General features: G+C 36.5%; 1 protein-coding gene across 1 annotated transcript; it reads right to left on the bottom strand.

Annotated features, from left to right (window-relative positions):
- Positions 1-1022: 1022 nt before the first annotated feature.
- Positions 1023-5415, bottom strand: LOC138237715 (zinc finger and SCAN domain-containing protein 29-like). The gene is made up of 3 exons (XM_069187148.1): positions 5273-5415; positions 3034-3504; positions 1023-2653 (listed from the first exon to the last, which is right to left on the bottom strand). Exons 1-3 carry the CDS (start codon positions 5322-5324, stop codon positions 2259-2261), a joined length of 918 nt encoding a protein of 305 aa, XP_069043249.1. The 5' UTR covers positions 5325-5415; the 3' UTR covers positions 1023-2258.
- Between the last annotated feature and the right edge of the window lie 15121 nt (positions 5416-20536).

A 20536-nucleotide genomic window follows, 5' to 3' on the forward strand; every position in this document is an offset into this window, starting at 1 on the left:
TGACATTACAAGCTCCACGGAATAATACAGTAGCTCCTGCTACACTGACTGTATGATGCCTTTTGGGGAATCCCAATCGCAGTTAGCTGATGGCAGTACTGAAGCTAAACTTCATTACATCTGGATCAGAACTCAGCTTTGAGATTTGCTCATTTAGCCACAAAGGACCCACCACATAAGTTTTTGTTACATTTCTAGCATTGCATTATAAGTACTTTAGATCATGTTTTCCCTTTAATCTATTCCATTTTAAATGGAAAAAATCTAGGTTTTTATCTACTGTAGGGCTTCCCACCTTCCTTTGTAGTTGAACATTTAAATGCAAATCATTTACCCTGTAGAGATAGTAGTTGCAGTAGAAAGTATTTCAGTGATGTAGGAAAAATATTCCTTGGCACATAAAATCCTCAGCCAAACATCATGGATATGGTTAGCATCTTTACCCGTAGGCCTTCACTTGCAGTGATGTCATCTACTTAGATATGATGCTGGAATACTACCTAGCACATTTTACTGTATTGTAAACTGTACTTGCTGTATACCTGAACATTCAGTTCCCACCAAGCATCACTTTTATCTAGTTGTATTCTAAATGCTTTTGCATCCACAACAAGCAGAGTGCTGCAGTTTTGGGTGTTGCTTCCACCAATGCCCACCTCCCAACATTTTCCCCTTCAATTCCTTCTTCTCAAGTGTTCGGTCAGCTTCAAATGTAGACCTCCATGAACTGGTCTCTTATTAATGCATGAGTTTCTTGTTTTTCTGGTACACTCAACCTGGTATCAACCTTTGAACTGTAGTATATATTAGCTATGACACTTGATTCACCTATTTTGTAAGAAAATCATGGAAAAGTATTCTAAAACTGCAGCTATTATATGAAAAGCAACCAATTATAATCACCATGTTACACCAAATTTCAAAAACAAACATCTAAGATAAAAAATACATTCAATGTGTTTCTATGTTGTAGTAGACCAAAAAGTATTTAATAATGGTACAAAAATGTACAAAACCACCAGTTTTAAAAACTTGCAGATACATTTTTATTGTATGCTTATGTAGTATATACATAATGACACTTTAGAAACACAACATTTTCAGTTATTGAAATGAAATCATGTTATCAAGTTAATAAAAAGTTACTAACATTTCAACACTTATAAGAAAGTGACTGTGATAAACCAATAGGAAATGTTAAGAGTTTACTTCACTCTACTGCATTCCTTGTTCATTCCTGAGTATAAAACGACAAAAACCACAGCAACACATCATTGTATAAAATGTGTGACAAAGGTCCTGTATCTGCATAAAATGATCAGAAGCGGTTTGATTTCTAAATTTAGATTTGACATTTCCTATTGTCGATTTGAAATATTTTACACTTTGGCTATGTGTGACAACAAGGGAAAATGAAAAAGGACACTTTTTCATTGAATAAATACAATGAAAAAGGACCCGCCAAGCCCATTCATTGAGCAATTCACTGACACACAGCCCACAGTGGTTATAAAGGAGAATTAGTCTTAAGGAAACTTATGAGAATTAGAATTAGTCATTGATTCACTGGGAATCAAAAGAACTCTGACCAACAAATGTCAACCACACTCCTAATTAGATATTTAAATATTGCTGTGGTTGGTGTATATCTACTGTATGCTATTGTACTTGCACTCTTTATGTCTTTACACGCTAGGCATGGATCACTTGCATAAGGGCACCTAGCTTGATCATACCATGGGGACCATATTATATGACTTTCAAACAATTTTGTCAGTGATATTTTTAATCTCAAATTTAAAACATATTCATCTGGACTTTTAGGATAAGATCACTTTATTGGCCATATACAATTTCTTGCATTAGAAATTTGTCTTTTTTCCCATGAGACACACAGGCAGGGAAAGAAGCCTGGGGTCAGCATGCGGGGTCAGCCATTTATACAGTGCCCCTGGAGCAGTTGGGGTTAAGGGCCTTGTTCAAGGGCCAAACAGAATAGGATTCCTCTGCCAGCCGCAGGCACAGATCCTTAGCCACGGGGCCACTGCGCCGCTCTTTTTTTATAGTTTGACTCTAAATCTTTACCTTGTTGGATGGTTAACCTTTATTTGTAGTTGTGTTTCTAAAGAGTTTGAGTATATTTATATATTCAACTTAAGTTTGCATAAAATAGCACATAGTTCTAGAATAGTTTTCTAGAACAAGCCTTTCTAATGTTGTTTATCATGGGAAGAACTACAAAAATACTACTGTTAATGTCAAGGTCGTGGTGGAGGTGTGGTGGAGCGGTGGCTGCACTGACATTCAGTGGTCTTGTGAAAACTTGTTAAGAGCTGCAAGACTCTGAACTCGTGCTCCATACGCGCTCTCTCCAGACGGGCCTCGCGCTCTGCTGCTTCTCGCTGACGCTGCTCCTCATACTCCAGCCATCGCCTTTGCAACTCCTGCTGCCAGCGAGCCTGTTCCTGTCGCTGATTCTCCAAATGCAGCATGAACTGCCGAGATTCAGTAACAAAACTCTGAAAACAGTCTGCCATGTATTTTATTACTGGCTCCAGAGAGTGCCTTGTGCAACTCTGATGGTGTTGGACTGGAGTAGAAACCTTTGGAGGAGTTTCATCTTCAGCAGGTTCTGCTGCAACAAAATGATAACCTATTCACTATATTAGAAAATACACAAACCATTATACTCATTAAACAATTTTTCATTTTGTTAATCATCTGTATATCAAAGAGAAATGTGCATGAGTGCATACCAGGTGGAGAACTTACATCCCTTACATATTCTGCATAGCTATTTCCCAATACACTTTTAATAGTGAATATTTGTTTCAAGTAACAGATCTCTGGTATCTGCTTTGCTCAGATATAAAATAGCTAAAGCACTCTTTATATTTTAACAATCAGATCACCGATTCAAAATCAACACAATTGAACATACAAAGTTCAGTAAATGTAAAACAACACTTCCTCCACATACACTGAGCATCCACGAGAAAACAAACATTTAGAAAAATATGTAGAAATTCTTACTTGATGGCATTGTAAAATTTGGTGGCTCCACAGAAGCTGATGGACTCTCTCTAGATTCATTCTGAGAAAAGCTGTTGTTACTTAATTCAAATTCATCACTGGATTCACCATTTTCCTCTTCCCTTTTGATGTCATATTTCAGTTGAAATAGTTGACTATTTGCAGCACATCGTCCTAAAACCGCATCCATTTCTGCATAGTACCTGAAACTGCTTGGTTGTTTCCCATCTACACCACTCTGGAGCTTTGCTTTCACATAGTTAGCTTTCAATGTCTTCACTCTCAATCTGCACTGATGGGCAGTTCTAGCAAAGCCCATTTGTGTCATGCGGGCTGCAAGATGCTTGAAAACATGCGTGTTCCGTAAGCTCTCGGAAAGACTCCTCTGCACACTATCCTCACTCCAGGCACGTATTAAGACCCGGGTCTCTTCCTCTGACCAGTTGACCGCACGTTCAGTCACTTTCTTTCCTACATAATGACATTCAAAAAAATAAATAAGGAATAGTTCACTTCCTAGAAAATATTTTACATAAACTATACATTAAACAGAATACCACAAATCAATGTCAGCTCTTGGTGAGCCCCTGGTATTTAATTACAGACTGAGTATAAATACACTATTCTGAATATTTGGTTCCTTCAGGTCAAAGATATAATGCAGTTTAGTGTAATTTTAATAAAATCATGCTTTACGTACACTAAATGCTTCCTTGTGTGCCTTACAGGGGTTTACAGAACAATGTTTCGATACAGTAAGCAATAAATACTACAAAATATTATGATATACAATGTACAGTATTTTAGAAACAGTGTTTCACTCGCTCTTCTAAGTCATCAGTGCTGAAGACAAAAGCTTTGTATCCAAATTTATTATATGTTCAGAAACCTGGTAAAAAAACACTTTTCTGCATTTTTTAAACCAATTTTGATTTAGATGGGCTTAAGTACTTATTAACTATCAATAAAACACTGGCAGATTTTATTTTTTGTACTTCAAAGTTCAACTAACCTCTGAATTATTTCCATTTAATTTACTTCTATCATTTGCACTTAGTCTTTAATACCATATTCTGCATCATATCACTTTTCAACATACTTGTTTAAGTACATATGGCATAAAATCTGTGCTAAAGAGCTTTATCTGAAATATAGTGCACATCACAAAAAAAACCATGAAAATAAGAAATGCACCAATTTCTTGACATTTAATCAAAGTACCTTTACTATATATGAAATTGTATCACCTGTGGAAACCAATGCAAGCTAAGCTCTGACAAACTATCGAGTGTGCAACATGGGACCAGGAATATGGTTAACAAGAGGAAGAATCAAATCTGGGATGACAATTTAGTGCAGCCAAAAAAACCAAGACAGAATTTCTTTGGACTGTGGAAAGAAACTGGAGCACCTGGAAAAACACCCATGCTTCCACTTTGACAACATGCAAACTCCACACAAAAATAGCAGCCATAACCACGACGCCACCGTCGTAAATTACAGTACAAATATATTAATGTAGAGCCGTAAACTAAGTGCTTTATAATTCATAGGCATCTTCTCTCCATTAATACCAAACTCTTTTTTAACTTTGTCATAATTATATCCTTTCACATGGCATCGAACTAAAAGTGAACTAACACACTGAAGTGTTTAATGAACACATTTAATGCAGTAATACTTCAGATTAAGTGTTCATACAAAGCGAAACGGTTTAATTATACATCGCATTAGAAATCTAGAATGCTTCATCCAGTTTAAACTTGCTTAAATAATTCATATTCACAGATATTTTTATTCAGCAACGCACAAACTGCACAATAAACACAAAATAAATTAACACTGATTTAAAGGTTATGTATTAAGAATAATGCAAGTAGAATGTTAAAATACACATGGCGTGACGTCTTTTCTTAAACATGCATTTGCTGTATCTGAATTACTACACCGATTCACAGCGAACAGTCTGTTGTAACAGATTTAAGTCAGAATTCTTTTCGTTTACTAGATGCTGTTAAACTATAAAATAAAACTAAACTGAATGCACTGCTTGTTTACAAATCGATAATATTAATAAATACACTCTATCAACACAATAAAACTACGCTTATCTATATGTTTTGCAGAGCTCCTTTTCTCACACCATTCTGTCCAATTCTTTAATCTTTATCTGAAGCTTCATGCAGAATAAAATCAAATCACAATTGCCCACTACATAGCCCTTCTTCTGAAAACTTACTTTTAGATGAAGTTGAAACGGAGTTTAAAGAATTCATCGTTGCAATATTCATTCTGCATTAAAAAGCGTGTAACCAACCCCTCTGTGTTTGGATCCTTCGTTTCCGGTTTGAGCGCTGCGTGCAACGTCATCGGGAGCAAGTCAGCAATAATTCCACAGGCTGCATGTGTAAACCCTACAGCAGCAGATGTTGAAGAGCCAACTTTTTATCTTAATAATCTCTCTGTTTATATTAATTTCTTTGTCATGTTACCTTTTTAAATCGGTTTCGTATCAATTCACTCCAGTTTAGTCCATCATTGCCAAGCATTTGAAAATGTGTTTTGTTAAAGATGTTTGTAATTAGGCCTATTTTAAGAATAGCTACAGAGACGTCTAGTCTGTAGAAGTCAGGAGAGTAAAGCACCCAACCTAAAAATAAAAATTAGCAGGAAGTCTTCTGTTTCTTTAAACAAAAACTCTTAGTTATAAACAAATGTAGAATAGTGCACTACAGCGGCTGTCAGAGCAGTTAATTTCATGGACTAGTCCTATTGTGGCTACTGTGCCTACAAAGAATAGTTGATCATTTTTTCCCAAAGATAACTGTATTAGTATCTAAAAACTATTCAGACCATCCACTATACTTCGAATAGAGTGCTGGATGGTCTGAGGAGTCAGAGAAGTTGAAAAGTGATGTTCAATCTAAATTATTGTCTTTGAAAAGACGGTGTTAAAATGTAATGTGATACTGTATTTTGTGTTGTGTTTTATACACTATTCACACATTATTCCCATAAAATTGTGTAAAAAAATGTTTGTACAGTTTTATGATTAATGAAAAACTAAAAACATAGAAACAAGTTACATATCATCATAGTTTCCATAACCAACTTGGCCTGGAGCTTATCCCCAAGGCTGAATACACCCTGAATGGGATTCCACTCCACCAGTCTACACCAGAACCAATTTTTGTATAGAGGCCAACTAATCTACCAGCGTATTTTGGAATTATGGGAGGAAACCAAAGCACCCAGAGGAGACCCCTGTGAACTCAAGGAAAACTGCAAATGGTGAAAATGGCACCCAAGGAATTGAACCTAGGGCTCCAGCACTCCAAGGGAGGAATACTTACCACTCTGCCACTCTCCACCCTAATTACATGATATAAGGATAATTTCCTTAACATTTTCATGACTGTTAAACTTGAAAAAGTATTTGTATCCATTTAAGCAGTTAGCTTGTTCTACTTACCAAATGATACATGCATCAGAGTAAAGAACGTATATAACCTTTGCAGGACAGTCAAATACCTGGGGTTAATATTGTAGCGCTCTCGGGTTCACGTGGGTATGCGCCCTCAATGCTGCTGCCTTAGGCCAGCTTCCCAATGCTGGGGACTCAAACCCGGGCCTCCAGCATCACTCAACAGGGACCCAGCTAGCTGAGCTAAAGGGAATTCTCCCCTCAGCCCGACAGCTGCGGTCCCTGCAATTCACAGGGAAGGGTGGTGACATCACCGTGCTGGTAAGCCAGCTCCACAACCTCTAATGTCGACCGTATGCGTTACAATGTCATTTAGCATATTACCTTTAAAATGAAGGTCTAAGAATTTGAACCCCTTTAATTTAAAAGCCTGGGTATCTAGAGCCTTCATTTAAATGAGTGTAGTAGGTTTTTGTCCTTGTGGATAACCCTTGTATCTTCTGATAAACTAACAATAACAAAACAAGGCTAATAGCAGCAAAGGTATTCATTCATGAGGTTTTAGAGTCTCGTTTCGATACTTTTGTTATGGGTTATGGAGACATTTTTTTCTAATGTTTCCCATCAGTCCAATACATTCCAGCAGAATGAACCTTATTAGGCAAATTAGGTCAATACAATTGCAAACCTTTTTTATATCCACCCTCAGAAATACAATACTCAACTCTGAATGCATTGTGAAATGACAAAATGACAATGGTTTTTATATATCAGTCTGAAAGTCAAATGATTCCATGCTTTAGTACCTATATTTTATCTAGATATTTACGTGTTCCCATCCATAAAAAACTAAACCAAATAATTACTAAACAGCAATACTTGCTTATTTGAGCTAGAAGTTCATCTAGCTGGCAGTACCAAACTATTCCTTGATAAGGTCAAATCTTCACATATGGAAATGACTTTAAGACAGGCAATACAACTGAGGTGCACCTCAAAATGAGCTATTAGAATTAGTAAGACTCACAAACCCCAGCAGTGGTGTTGACACAGGGTCACAGGACTAAGCATAACTTTTTAGATTTACCAGATGACTATCTGAAATCTTAATTGCCCACTGGTAATGTAATAATTGTCTACCTCTCAAGCTCTGTGTGTGGATATTGATTATCATGTAAAAAGGAGTATCCCCATCCCTATATGAATGTGTTGGCAGTATTGTTCTTTTGTATAATTTCACAAGACCATGATACCATATTGTCAGCATGTTGTACCAAAAATGTCTACAGACCATGCAGTGAATTTGTAAATAACAAAGAATTCAACTCTCTAAAACATACAAATTCACAAGCTTCTCATAATTCTGATATTTTGACACAATCTGTTGGGTTCAGTCACTTTCAGGAATCAGTAAGTCCATGGCATGATAGTAAACAAGTGTTGAAGTAATAGCTAGCTAGATCTTTTAAGACAATGTAAAATATTAAAAAGCAGAAACAGAATCTCTTGTTATTTAGTTACAAATGAAGTCTTCCATTATTTTAATTAATCTAGCAGAACTAACCCAAACCCAATACAGGGACATTTACTGGTATTCTTATACTTATAAACCCAATAGTCATACTGGTTTACACACTTTATAAACCAAGTTATTTACCCATAATGAAAAAGGCAGCACTACGGCACAGTTTTTAGCATTAATATTTGGCAGTGCTGTAGCCCTGGGTTCAGTTCCTGGGATGTTATCTGTGTGGTGTTTGTACATTCTTGCAGTGTAGTAACTATATCTCAGGTTATCTCAATGAAGGGTTTTAAAATAACCCCCAAATGGTGCCTTAGATTTTCATTGCATGTTGCATCCTGGACAACGTCTGTTGGTTAAAGATTGTAGTTGGAATGCTCAGTGGAAGTGAGAAAAGTCCTACTGCTGGAGAGCTGCAATCAAGCCAGTCCCATAGGTAAATTATCAAGTTGTAAAGGGTTTAAATTGATTAATTAACTTAATTTAAGTGACTGAAGTGGTTCACTTAAGTAAAGGATGGTTAATTGTATTCCTTAAGAGCTACAGGTCATTGGTATTTCCCAATTCAGATAGTCCCTGAACTTCTTAAGAGAACCTGTTAAGTAGTAAAAAAAGAATTATTACAAATGATAATAAAAAAGCCAGCAGCCATATCACCCTGCAACTCACAACTGGCAACCCACTGAAGCTAAGCAGGTGTGAATCTGGTCAGTACCTGGATGGGAGTTCCTGGGAAAAACTAAGGTTGCTGCTGGAAGAGGTGTTAGTGGGGCCAGCAGTCCATGTGGGTCCTAATGCCCCAGTATAGTGACGGGGACGCTATACTGTAAACAGGCGGATGAGACGTAAAACCGAGGTCCTGACTCTCTGTGGTCATTAAAAATCCCAGGGCGTTTCTCGAAAAGAGTAGGGGAGTAACCCCGGCGTCCTGGCCAAATTTCCCATTGGCCCTTACCAATCATGGCCTCCTAATAATCCCCATCTATGAATTGACTACATTACTCTGCTCTCCTCCCCACTGATGGGGAGGTGAGCGTTCTGGCGCACTATGGCTGCCATCGCATCATCCAGGTGGATGCTGCACATGGGTGGTGGTGGAGGGGAGTTCCCATTACCTGTAAAAGCGCTTTGAGTGGAGTGTCCAGAAAAGCGCTATATAAGTGTAAGCAATTATTAATTATTATTGAATGGGCAAAATAAAAATGGTTTCATAGGCGGAAGAAGTGGATTGCTTCAAATGTATTATTACATCATTATAAAGCTAAACCTTAGCTTCCAACATCACCAGTTTAAGACCATAAAAGCCCAGATAAGAAACAGGTATAGATTTAATCTTTTATAGTAATTATAATAATGCGATATTTGTATTTAGATTAACATACAAACACACAAAATTAATACATAGTACAAGAGGAACAGCAGCAACTGAGAAACTACATTTCAAAGGTAGTCACAGCATCCCTTCGAATTTTCACAGCAGCTTATTTGTCTTGATTAATCTTTACAAAATTCTCAAAGAACCAAAATAAAAGAGCAAATTTCCATAGGTATCTTTGCCACATCTTCTATGGTCTGCTCTTTTCATATGCATTCACAGTAGGTCTGCTTTCCTAAAAGGGGAAGTTCACATTCAACACCTAGATTTCTTTCTCATGTAGCTGCACTGCAAACTCATTTACATGGGAGAAGAAGTTTTCACAAAGCTTCAGGCAATTCAATGAAGCATAACTGTAATATTATTTAAAATAACAAACTTTTGTAAAAATGTTCTATAAAAAGTATACAATAACCACTTAATAGTCTAATACAGGTTAACTGGTTATTTGAACTGGCCACACACATAAGGGGCATAATTTAAAGACAACAATTAACATGTATAACATTTCTTTGGACTGTGGGAAGAAAAGGAGTACTCTTAGAATGGCCACATTCTGACCACAGGGAAAGCATGAACTGTGGACCAGATGTCTGTCTACTGCAGGACACACACACAAACACAAAGGAGAATTTAGATATCTAACATGTCTATGGAAAGTCAGATAAAACCCACATGAACATCAGGGAAATACAAACTGAACATGCAAATTCTACAAAGAAGGCAGCTCAGTCCCAACCCTGTGTTGCCCTTAACAAATAAAAACAAAAGGTAAAACTGATCATTTAACAAGCACCACAATAATGACATTATATCCTATGTCATCTACCCCAAGCATCTTATTCCTGTAGTAAGAATACAGCATTTGCAACTGGACCTGTGCTGTTTTTAACATTACATATTTCACTTCCAAAAGATGCTGGGTTAATGTTAAACAAATGAGAATTTTATTAACCAGTTATGAGTATAGATATAAAAAATATTTAAAAAATATAAAGGAAATGTATGTGTAAGTGGGAACACCTTAATCCTGGAAACGTTACAAGAGATAAAGGATCAGTTGTCACCGAAGTAAAATTTTTAAGTTACACCGTGATCATCTTTCTACAACATCTTTCTCATTGGGCTTATGCTGGAGCATCAAATAAGACTTCTGTGTCTTATGTTATTGATTCAAAACCATTCAATTATGCAATGATGACTGAGAAATTTTTACATAGTAATAAACATTTCATTTTTAATTGAACCATTAATTTTCTACCTTTTTGATGTTGCTCTTCTTAAGAAACAAATGCATAAATCTGTGTTCCAAAACATTTAATAAAAAGCTGCTAATAAAAGTTGGTAGGTAAAAACCTAAGATCATAATAGAAAAGCATTGAACAAAATGACAATCTAATTTTGTCTTCCGCTAGCAGAATTTGACAACTGCCATGCTGAACATCAATTTTGCAACATAATCAGGTCATGGTTTTTGTGTAGTTTCCCAGAATTAATATGTACTGTGTTGATACACCTGGTCAAAATACATTGCATTAAAAATGTTATGATACACATCAAAACATGATGTCAAAATCCAGTGGTAAAACACATGAATAGAAGGAATTATCTTGTGGACATGCTGTATAACAAGAAGCAGCCAAGTGAAGCCACCAAGCAAGCTGGCAGGCAAATGAAACCATAAAGCTACCAATTGCACTGAAGGGATGGCTGTACTGTCCATCTGTAAAGACAAGATGACAGAGATATGTAATGATTAATGTGGAAAAAGTGGAGCAGGCACTAATTTTATGATGCTGGATTAATTTTTTTTTTGCATTTAAGTGGTGAATTATACCCATTTAACAATTAGGTTGAGATGTTGTTTTCTTTTTAAAAATTGTCCATCCATTGAAGGATAACATAATAAATACCTGTCACGATTGTAATCCCTCCTCTTAAGGGCACTCTGGCTCTTTCACATTTTTGATGATTTCATGCACCTGCCTTCAATCCTGCCCCTCCTTATTTAAACTGGGCGCTCTCCCTACTCTGCGCTCTGCATTGGAAGATGAACACCTGGCCTGGCCTGGCCTACCATCAAGTTGCTCTATGTCCACAACTTGAGAGCATAGGCCTCCTATTGGCAACCTTGACCCAGATGAGTCCGGGGTTCACAGCGCCTATCGCCTACGCGCGTAGCATTCATAGGAAGATTATGTTAGTGTACTTATAGGCTGGGAAAATATCAGGTCCAGTTCTTTGTTTTTTTTTCCATTTCCTTTTTGTGTTGTGCAACAGCTGGGAACTCAACCATTTTTATCTCTGAATTTATGTGTAGTGACTGCTTTGTGCATTCTCCCTCAGGACATCTCAGTAATGTAACCGTATCCCAAATATATTATATAGCCTCCAGAAAGCCTCAGTTTTTGCCATATTTCAAGTAAACTACAAAAACATAGCATGACAAATCTGAAACACTATATCTGCACTTTAAGTACATTGATTATAATACAAAATGTATAGGTCTTATTTAACTTTTTTATCACATGTAAGAGGACCAGGGGAAGGGTCATTTATAACCGGTATTTCCGTAACGAAACGCTGAATATACTAGATATAGACCTAGGCAAGATGGCCGCCAAGGATAACCAGCTGGCCCGCTGTTGGAAAAGATCTATGCGGCGAAACAATGAGACACAGGTGAGCTGCGTCAGGAAACGGAATATAAATGCCCCAGAAGCAGTGAGCGGGCGCGGAAGCCGATAAGGTTTTTTTTTATTAAAAAAAAATATTTATGCTTAACAAAAGAACAAACATTACAATACAAACAAGAGTACATATAACAATTCCAAACAAAAATATTGTCAGGGCTACATACTACTACATCAATTCAAGTTATGAAAAAAGATTAAACAAATTAAATAAAAATAATGTCCGCACCGCTTTCATATTTTTGCATTTCGAAATAGTCTGCAAATACCCCTTTACTTCCATTTTAAAATGCTCAAATACAGGGTACCTCCCAGACCACTTCATTTTATGTATGTGATAACGTGCCAATATAATATTTAAATTTATTACAAAATAATTTTTTATATTGTTTTCACTGGGGCTGAAACTTAACATAATATATTTTTCAACAAAACAAATATCAATACTTGTGTCTTCTTTTTATTTATTCTGCAACTTAGTCCAGAACATTTTTACCCCGGGACATAGGAAGCCGATAAGGTGAAAGTGTCTTGGAAGAAGGAGAGATTTAGGAGTGTGCTGGAAGGAATTTAAGAATAATGGACTATTGGATAGGGGTTTTGACTAAGATTACGGATTACGGTTTGGATACGGCGCAGAGTAGTGTGGACATACGGATTTGGGAACTTGGATCGTTTAAGGATACTGGCAACAGATTGCGAAACGGATTTGGAGAGACATATGGACGAAGAACACAAGAAGATCAGTGTGGTGTGAGTTAAATCTCTTTTACACCTATTTTCCCCTGGCGACACCACGCACAATAAACAAATCCACACTTTACATCGCTGGGTAATTGAACAGGAAAAACTGCCATGTTACATTTTAAAAACATAAAAGGTTCCTGCCTGAAGACACATCCTCTAATATTGAAGAGCTTCTCTACAACCGCAACTCTGTTCAGTGTTGGATATGCTATTGGTTATGTGTGCCTCCCAGTATTATCAGCGGTTGGTGGCATCGATTGAGTGAGGTACTCTTCAAGCTCCTTGTTTTGAGAAAGCTGACTGTGAAATTCTGAAAGATTTAAACTTGATTGGTCCATTAGATTAAATAAAGTGTACAGTGGACTTTTCTTTTCTAATTAATCACTGGGTGGATTATCCTCTTATGATATGTGGCAAGACCATTGATGCAGAGGAACAAGTTAAAGGTTTATTCCATGCTGAAAAAAAGAAGAAAGAAAACAATGTCTCGGCTGTGGAGCCTTCTTCAGATGTGAGAGAGACAAGGCAGTAGGCAAAGGTAATGTAGTGGGAGAACAAAGGCTGGAAGGGAGGAGGAGTGAGAGGTGGGAGCAGGGGACAGAGAGAGGCCAATCAAGAGGTGTGAAGTTGGAATAGGTATAGAGAGGTGTGAAATGAAACTTCCAATGAATGGAGAAAATTTAAAAGAGTAGCCTGTCCTTAAGAGAAGAGGGAAGGTGTGATCCTAGCTGCAGGATAATTTTGGTTCCGGTAGTCTTTCTGATGTATGAGTTCATTTTTTCCTTTTTAATTGTATAATTGTCTGCAGTAAAAGTGGTCTTCTCAATTTTATTACACCACGATAGTTTGAAGCATGGATCAAAACTAACTGGTTCAGGTTATTCTGCTCCTTTTATTCTTTTGACAATTTGCTATTTTACTTGTGGAACATTAACTGGGATGGATGAAGAGACCTCAAACTGTAACAATGTAACTGGCTGTGAAATGCCAGTTCCGTTCCATGTAATCTGTGGCAACCTCAAAGTGGGTTAGGATATCCAAAACATCAACAGGGATGCAAGAATCCACTTCTCATGAGTAGACAAAATGGTGACGGGTATATATTCAAATTTGTTTAATCAGTATTGAGAACTGAGCCATTGTCTTGTGACAGTGACAGGTTGCAGACACTTTTTCTGTGCAAAAATACTCACAATAGTGGGAGACAGCATTAAAGGCTATGGAAATAGCTTTGAGGTACTCTGCAAATGTAAGGCCATCTTTAAATGGTGAGCTGTAGAGTGTGAGCACCACTTTCTAGTTGAAGAAAGTAAACTTCATCCAGATCAGTGCAACTTATAGGATCCAGAACTTCCTTCTCACTATTCTTTTCTTTAGAGCAGCATGAATCAAGGTAGCAGGGGACGCTCACCCTGCGGTCTATGTGGGTCCTAATGCCCCAGTGTAGTGACGGGGACACTATACTGTAAACAGGTGCCGTCCTTCAGATGAGACGTAAAACCGAGGTCCTGACTCTCTGTGGTCATTAAATATCCCAGGGCATTTCTCGAAAAGAGTAGGGGAGTAACCCCAGCGTCCTGGCCAAATTTCCCATTGGCCCTTACCAATCATGGCCTCCTTATAATCCCCATCTATGAATTGACTACATTACTCTGCTCTCCTCCCCACTGATAGCTGATGTGTGGTGAGCGTTCTGGTGCACTATGGCTGCTGTCGCATCATCCAGGTGGATGCTGCACGACGGTGGTGGTTGAGGGGAGTCCCCATTACCTGTAAAAGCGCTTTGAGTGGAGTGTCCAGAAAAGCGCTATATAAGTGTAAGCAATTATTATTATTATTATTAATTTGTTGACCTTGGTTAAAATCTAAGAGGTCCAGGATTTCTTCACATGTGCTTGCAATGTAATCACCAATGTGTTTACCTTTGATATAATTGCATGCCAACATAACACTACAAAGAGACTAGGAGTAAGTGCCCTGTTATAAGGAAGGATTTCATTTGACTACTGGCCCAAGCATTAAGAGTAGAATAGACAGACGTTACTGACCAAAGAAGATGCACAAGGTTCTCTACCATCCAGAATCTATGACTATTAAAAAAATGTTATGATATGATGACAATGTGTCATCATGTTAATATGATGACAATGTGTAGCCTAAACCACAGCAGATAATGGCTCATGAGGTAAAGATGCAGAGTAGTGTTGGATGTAGTCTCTAAAAACAGAAGAAATAACAAAACTCAGGTAGATGCCAAAAATGTTGCATTTTCTAATTAAAGCAAATAAACCTTCTACAGTCTCCTTTGTTTGGCACCATATAAATCAATCACAGCTCACTATAAATGTAGAGTTTTATATTGTATGTAGTGTACAAATATTGTACTGTAGAGTAACTTGTAGCGTTTTTACTAATTTAAGACACCTTTGATTTATCACTGTTTATATGTTGCCAAAAAATGGTTGTAAATGTTTGGCCAAACATTGGGGAAAAATCACCAAATGTTTATTGCCTACTGTAGCTAAGATGGTTTGAACTATACTCAGGTGACTATTTTTTTATTGAGACCTAAACATTTGTGTTAGCTTCAAGAGTTTATCCCAGGACTGTTTTTCAGTAGCCACACATGATCCTAAATTACACAGAAGACCTGGGTTCAATGCCTGGATAGCTATATTAGCGATGGAAACATGTATACTTTTAGGCTGGCAAGGTGGCACACAGTGGCTAGCATTGCTGTCGCACTGCAGTGGGGCCCCAGGTTCAGATCTACTGTAAATCAATTCATATCAGTTTGAAGAATTGGAAAATCTTACAGGTCATTAACACGTATACTAATGAAAGACAAATAGGAGCATATTAATACTTTATCCTTGTAAAAATAATTCTTTCTATGTATCAATTTGTATATATGACTTGCTTTCATATCTGCATGTAGGTCTGAAAGTCTTCATTGAACAGGATAGTCTACTATTGTAGTTCGCAGAGAGCTTCTCTCAGTATCTTCTGATATGATATGGTGATGTACAATCTTTGATCACTGAAGTGGCATGATTTTCTTTTGCTGAAGTCACAAGACTGAAGGTAAGATTTTACTAGATGCTTCTTTTCTGTATCTTACGCAGGGGTAAAATGCCAGGACAGATTCTCAGACAAGCAAGGGTGAAAACACAAAGCAGCTCAGTATACACTAAAGATTTTTTCCAATAACATCCAAACGCCACACATTAATTAGAAAACCCAGGCAGGTAGTATAAACTGGGTTGCTTAATTCAGGTGTTTTATCACCTCTTTAGGAAATTAGTAATGGAACGTAATTAGAGCTATCACTAAAACAAATATCAACCAGCTTCTTTACATGGGAAGAGCCACTGTCCAGCCAAAATCAATGATATACTAATTTCAATACAGACAAACATTCATATATGTAAATGTTTATGAAATCTACCATTAAAATTTAAGTCATTAGTAAACTTCGTGTTATTAAATTAATTAAAAATGGTTACTTTAAATTGAGTTTACAAAATTGTAAATAAAACATTTTTAATCTTTTCTGCCCAAATCATAGGGCAGGGTGTTTAAGGCTACTTGAAATGTATTTTTTTAAAAAAGAAAATAGTTTGAAATAGTGTTTTAGGGAAAACTTGAAATTAGCTTCAAATAATACTTTTACAAGTTGACATTCAGATACTTCAAACAGAAGTATTTATTTTTATGCTGCTCATTTAAAACTATTCAAATATGTAGAAAAATGCATCCTTAAAAACAAATTAAATATTAATAAATCTGGGCTTTGCGAGATATAACAGATTCCACATCGCTGAAGTGCACTAAAAACATTTTGCCCACTTAGTTTGGATAACAAAAGCAATCATAGTTCTTGTGAATAACAAGACCATCGGAGTCAGCTGATAATGTTCTCATCTCACTTTAATAAGCTGTCTTGCTTATCGTATTACATCATATACATGTGATTCAACATTCTGCCTAGAAAGCAAAGTTAAAGAAGCAGAAAGATTTACTGATTCAGCTACACTGAGTGCGAGAGTGATTGGATTTCATGCACTACACTAAAACATGAAATGTCTCAGGACTGACGACAATGAATCTGTACCATTCACCTAATACAATAATATGATTCAAGTTTATAATAGGCATTTGATGCTTTGTCAATCTTATCCATTGAATAAAAACAAGAAATGAGAAAAAGGGAACAAGAATAACAAGGGATGAGGTGAAAAAAGAATGAGGAATGCAAAACCATCTAATGGCACAAAGAAAATGTTAAACAGACTGCACTGCTAACAAAAACAGACCCTAATGATTTTCAGTAAAAAAGGCTGTGGAAAAGAAAAATCCAATTAGAAAATGCTTTGCTCTTTAACAGTCAATATGTAAGCATATTGATGGTCTAGTCTGTTTGACATCAGAGGATCCTCACTGTTGTTATCCTGTTACTGTCTATTTCTGAAGGCAAATATCAATTTCATGCACTTTAGAAAACATGTTTGATATTTTCCAGGCAGACATTTCATCTTAGTTCACATGACCAGTTATTCAGTTTTAATCTTTCATTGAGTATTATTTAACTTCAGTAAGATAAGAAACTTTCTATATACTTTTCTTTGTGTCTTTTAATCCACAAAAGAATCACTGTTTTCTCAATCTTTTTTTCTATTTTCTCTGTTAAAACATTAAAGCTAAAGATTGCTCACAAATATTGTCTTGGTTTTCTCAGAAGATTGATCTTTTTGAAGTACAAATGATTACAATTCTTCATGGAAATCCCATTAGCAAATGAAGTGTAACTCTTCCTTCCAGTCAATTTGCCACACTGTCTGGTCAAACAGAAGACTTTGTAAGTTGATACTGACCACACAAGAGGATTCACATGCTTTTGAAACCTACATTAACCAATTCCAGCTTTCTAGAGTCTTGCATTTAGAGAATTACTTTGTGACCCATTCAGTAAGACTTCAGTTCTCTCCACCAATAACCTCTTCCAAATATAAAATTCCAAAATATTAAAAAATGTTTGAACCAGTTAATAAATTGATTTTACCTCAAAGTGAACTTCTCAGGTCTTTGTTCGTTTGTGAGCACCCTCATCAGCGAGTCTCTATTTCTGAAGTTTTGTGTCAGCCGCTATAACACCTATGTTAAAAGATTCTGTCCAGGACTTTCAATTATTTAACAAATAAAGTTCTATTTCCAAATTTCTTTTCTTGCAAAAAGCATAGACTGGGTGGTAGTAATTACTTACAATCTCATCTTGCATCAAATGAGCTATTGGAATTTTTTGGAATATGGGATTTAGACAAAGACACAACACTAAAAAACAGCCCTTGTTAAGGTAGTTAATGATTTGCAGATGGCTTTTGACTCCAGGTCACTCAATATTCTTCTTCTTTTGAATTTATGTGCAGGTTTTAGTGCTGTTACTGGTGTCCTACTGGATAGCATGGAAAATGATCAAGAGATCACTGTTATTTCCTTTCATTGTGTTGGCTTATATTTAGCTATCTTGGGACATTTTGTAAATATTGGCTGCTTTAAACAAAATGAAAATATTTATTAAAACATTTTAAAATGTATTTTACAGAAATTTACCAATAATGCTAGCAGATTTTTGTTAACTGATTAACACATCAGTCTTCTCCAATAAATACTGTTTGTTACAATGTAGCTTGTGACAGCTTTACATAATTATTTGTACTCGGATACATACATGTAACAATGTACAATGTAATAGGACATTATTATTCATTAACCAAGAAGGGTAAAATAAGATTCTTTTACTTTTATCAGATCCTGTTTGAGACAGACAAGACTTGTCAAAATACAATGATCACAGACTGAATCAGAACAATTAGTCTTTCCTTGAAGAAGTAATTCGGACCATCAAAACAAAGGAAGGGATGTCACAGTTTTTCCGTTCTTCGACACTCTCTCCTAACAGAAAGTGTTTGAACAATCTCAAAGAAGCTAAACTCACTGAAATACAATTCAAAATCTCTTTGAGGTAAACCAAGTGTACTAAAACATTGTTTTGCCTTTATGATGACACTGTGTTTAACCATTGTGTGTCTAAATGGTATGAGGAAAGGGTATGTGGTCAAGGAACAACCTAATGAGTGATAAAAGAGACCGTTAAAATAACAAAAGCTCATAATGTAGCTTGTTCTTACACAGCACATGCTCCTTAGTGATGCTTACTGAATTTATCACTTGAATGATGACATATACCATTACTACTAGTCCAAAATTTGGAAGCAGCTTATGTACAAAAGGACCTAGAATGGAGGTCACCATGCTCATTTCCACTTACTCACAATCCTGGCTAACTGAATTGCTTAGTATCTTGATAAACTATAAAAAGTGATTACATTTTAAAAAGCAATCACTCATGCAGTTAACTGGAAGGGTGATTGTTTATATGATTAAATGATTAAACTTTTTTTATCTGTTTGATTTTCATTTTATATGAATATCTAAATTAGTTTTTACAGCACAGATATTTGAGCCACATGAACCTTTGTGAACTTATGTACATGTGCTTATTTGTATACAGTATTCATTCAACATTTGGAAATTATTAATTTCTTTATTTATCCAAATTTCAGTCTTTCTGATTTAAGTCTTTTTGTTTTACAGAAATCTGATTTCTGTATATTTATCACCTATATATGATCTAACTGACACATTGGTTCCTGACTCACCAATTTGTGGACTGTTAGATCTGAGTAACAGACAACATTATAAAGCTATATAATTCAATGGATATTAACTTTTATTTTTAAATCAAACAGGTTTTCAAAGTCTTTTGCTCATAAGTAACAACAAAAGAGTTGAGGTACGGAATTCTAAGACATCTTAATTCCTGTTAATTGAAAGCAATGTCCTATAGGCCAAGTTGAGAAAGCAGCCAACAGAGGAGGATAAGAGAGAATACAAAGTATACAGAGCCCAGATGAAAGGCTTGTGTTTAAGATGAATTAAAAGAAAAATAAATTAGACTAGTTGCTGATTTTAACATTACAATTTGAAATTTAAAAAGGTAGCAAATTGAGGTAAAATTTCTTATTAATATTTTATGTATACTGTATGTGTAATATCTTGTCTGACCTCTACAAACGATATATTGATGACTGCGTCGGTTCCGCCACATACTCCAACGATCAGCTTGAGTTCTTCCTGCACCATTTCACCAACTTCCACCCGTCCCTCAAATATACGGTTAACATATCTTCCACTACTCTTCCGTTTATAGACATCAACTTCTCTATCAGCTACCCCCGACTGTCCACTTCAGTTTATTACAAACCCACGGATTCACACAGCTACCTCCTGTACAGCTCATTTCACCCCAACCACACTAAAAACTCTCTTCCTTTTTCACAGTTCCTTAGGTTACAACGATTATGCAGTGACGACATCGACTTCAAGAACCAAGCCCTCGAAATGTACTCAGTTTTCATCAACAGAGGATACCCCTGCAGTGTGATTGACAGGGCCCTTGCCCGGACCATCAACCCGATCAGGAACTCCCGCCGTAACAACCGCATTCCTTTGGTGCTTCCTTACCACCCTAAAACACTTCCTATCCCCAGGACCATAAACCACAACTTTTCCATCCTACAGGATGATCCCTCCATTGGGGCCCTCTTTTCTGATCGCCTCATCTCATATCGCCGACCACCTTATCTGCGTAACCTCCTTGTTCACAGCTCCCTTGACCACCC

This window comes from Lepisosteus oculatus, chromosome 3 (assembly GCF_040954835.1).
Source record: "Lepisosteus oculatus isolate fLepOcu1 chromosome 3, fLepOcu1.hap2, whole genome shotgun sequence".
In the NCBI taxonomy this organism is placed as follows: domain Eukaryota; kingdom Metazoa; phylum Chordata; class Actinopteri; order Semionotiformes; family Lepisosteidae; genus Lepisosteus; species Lepisosteus oculatus.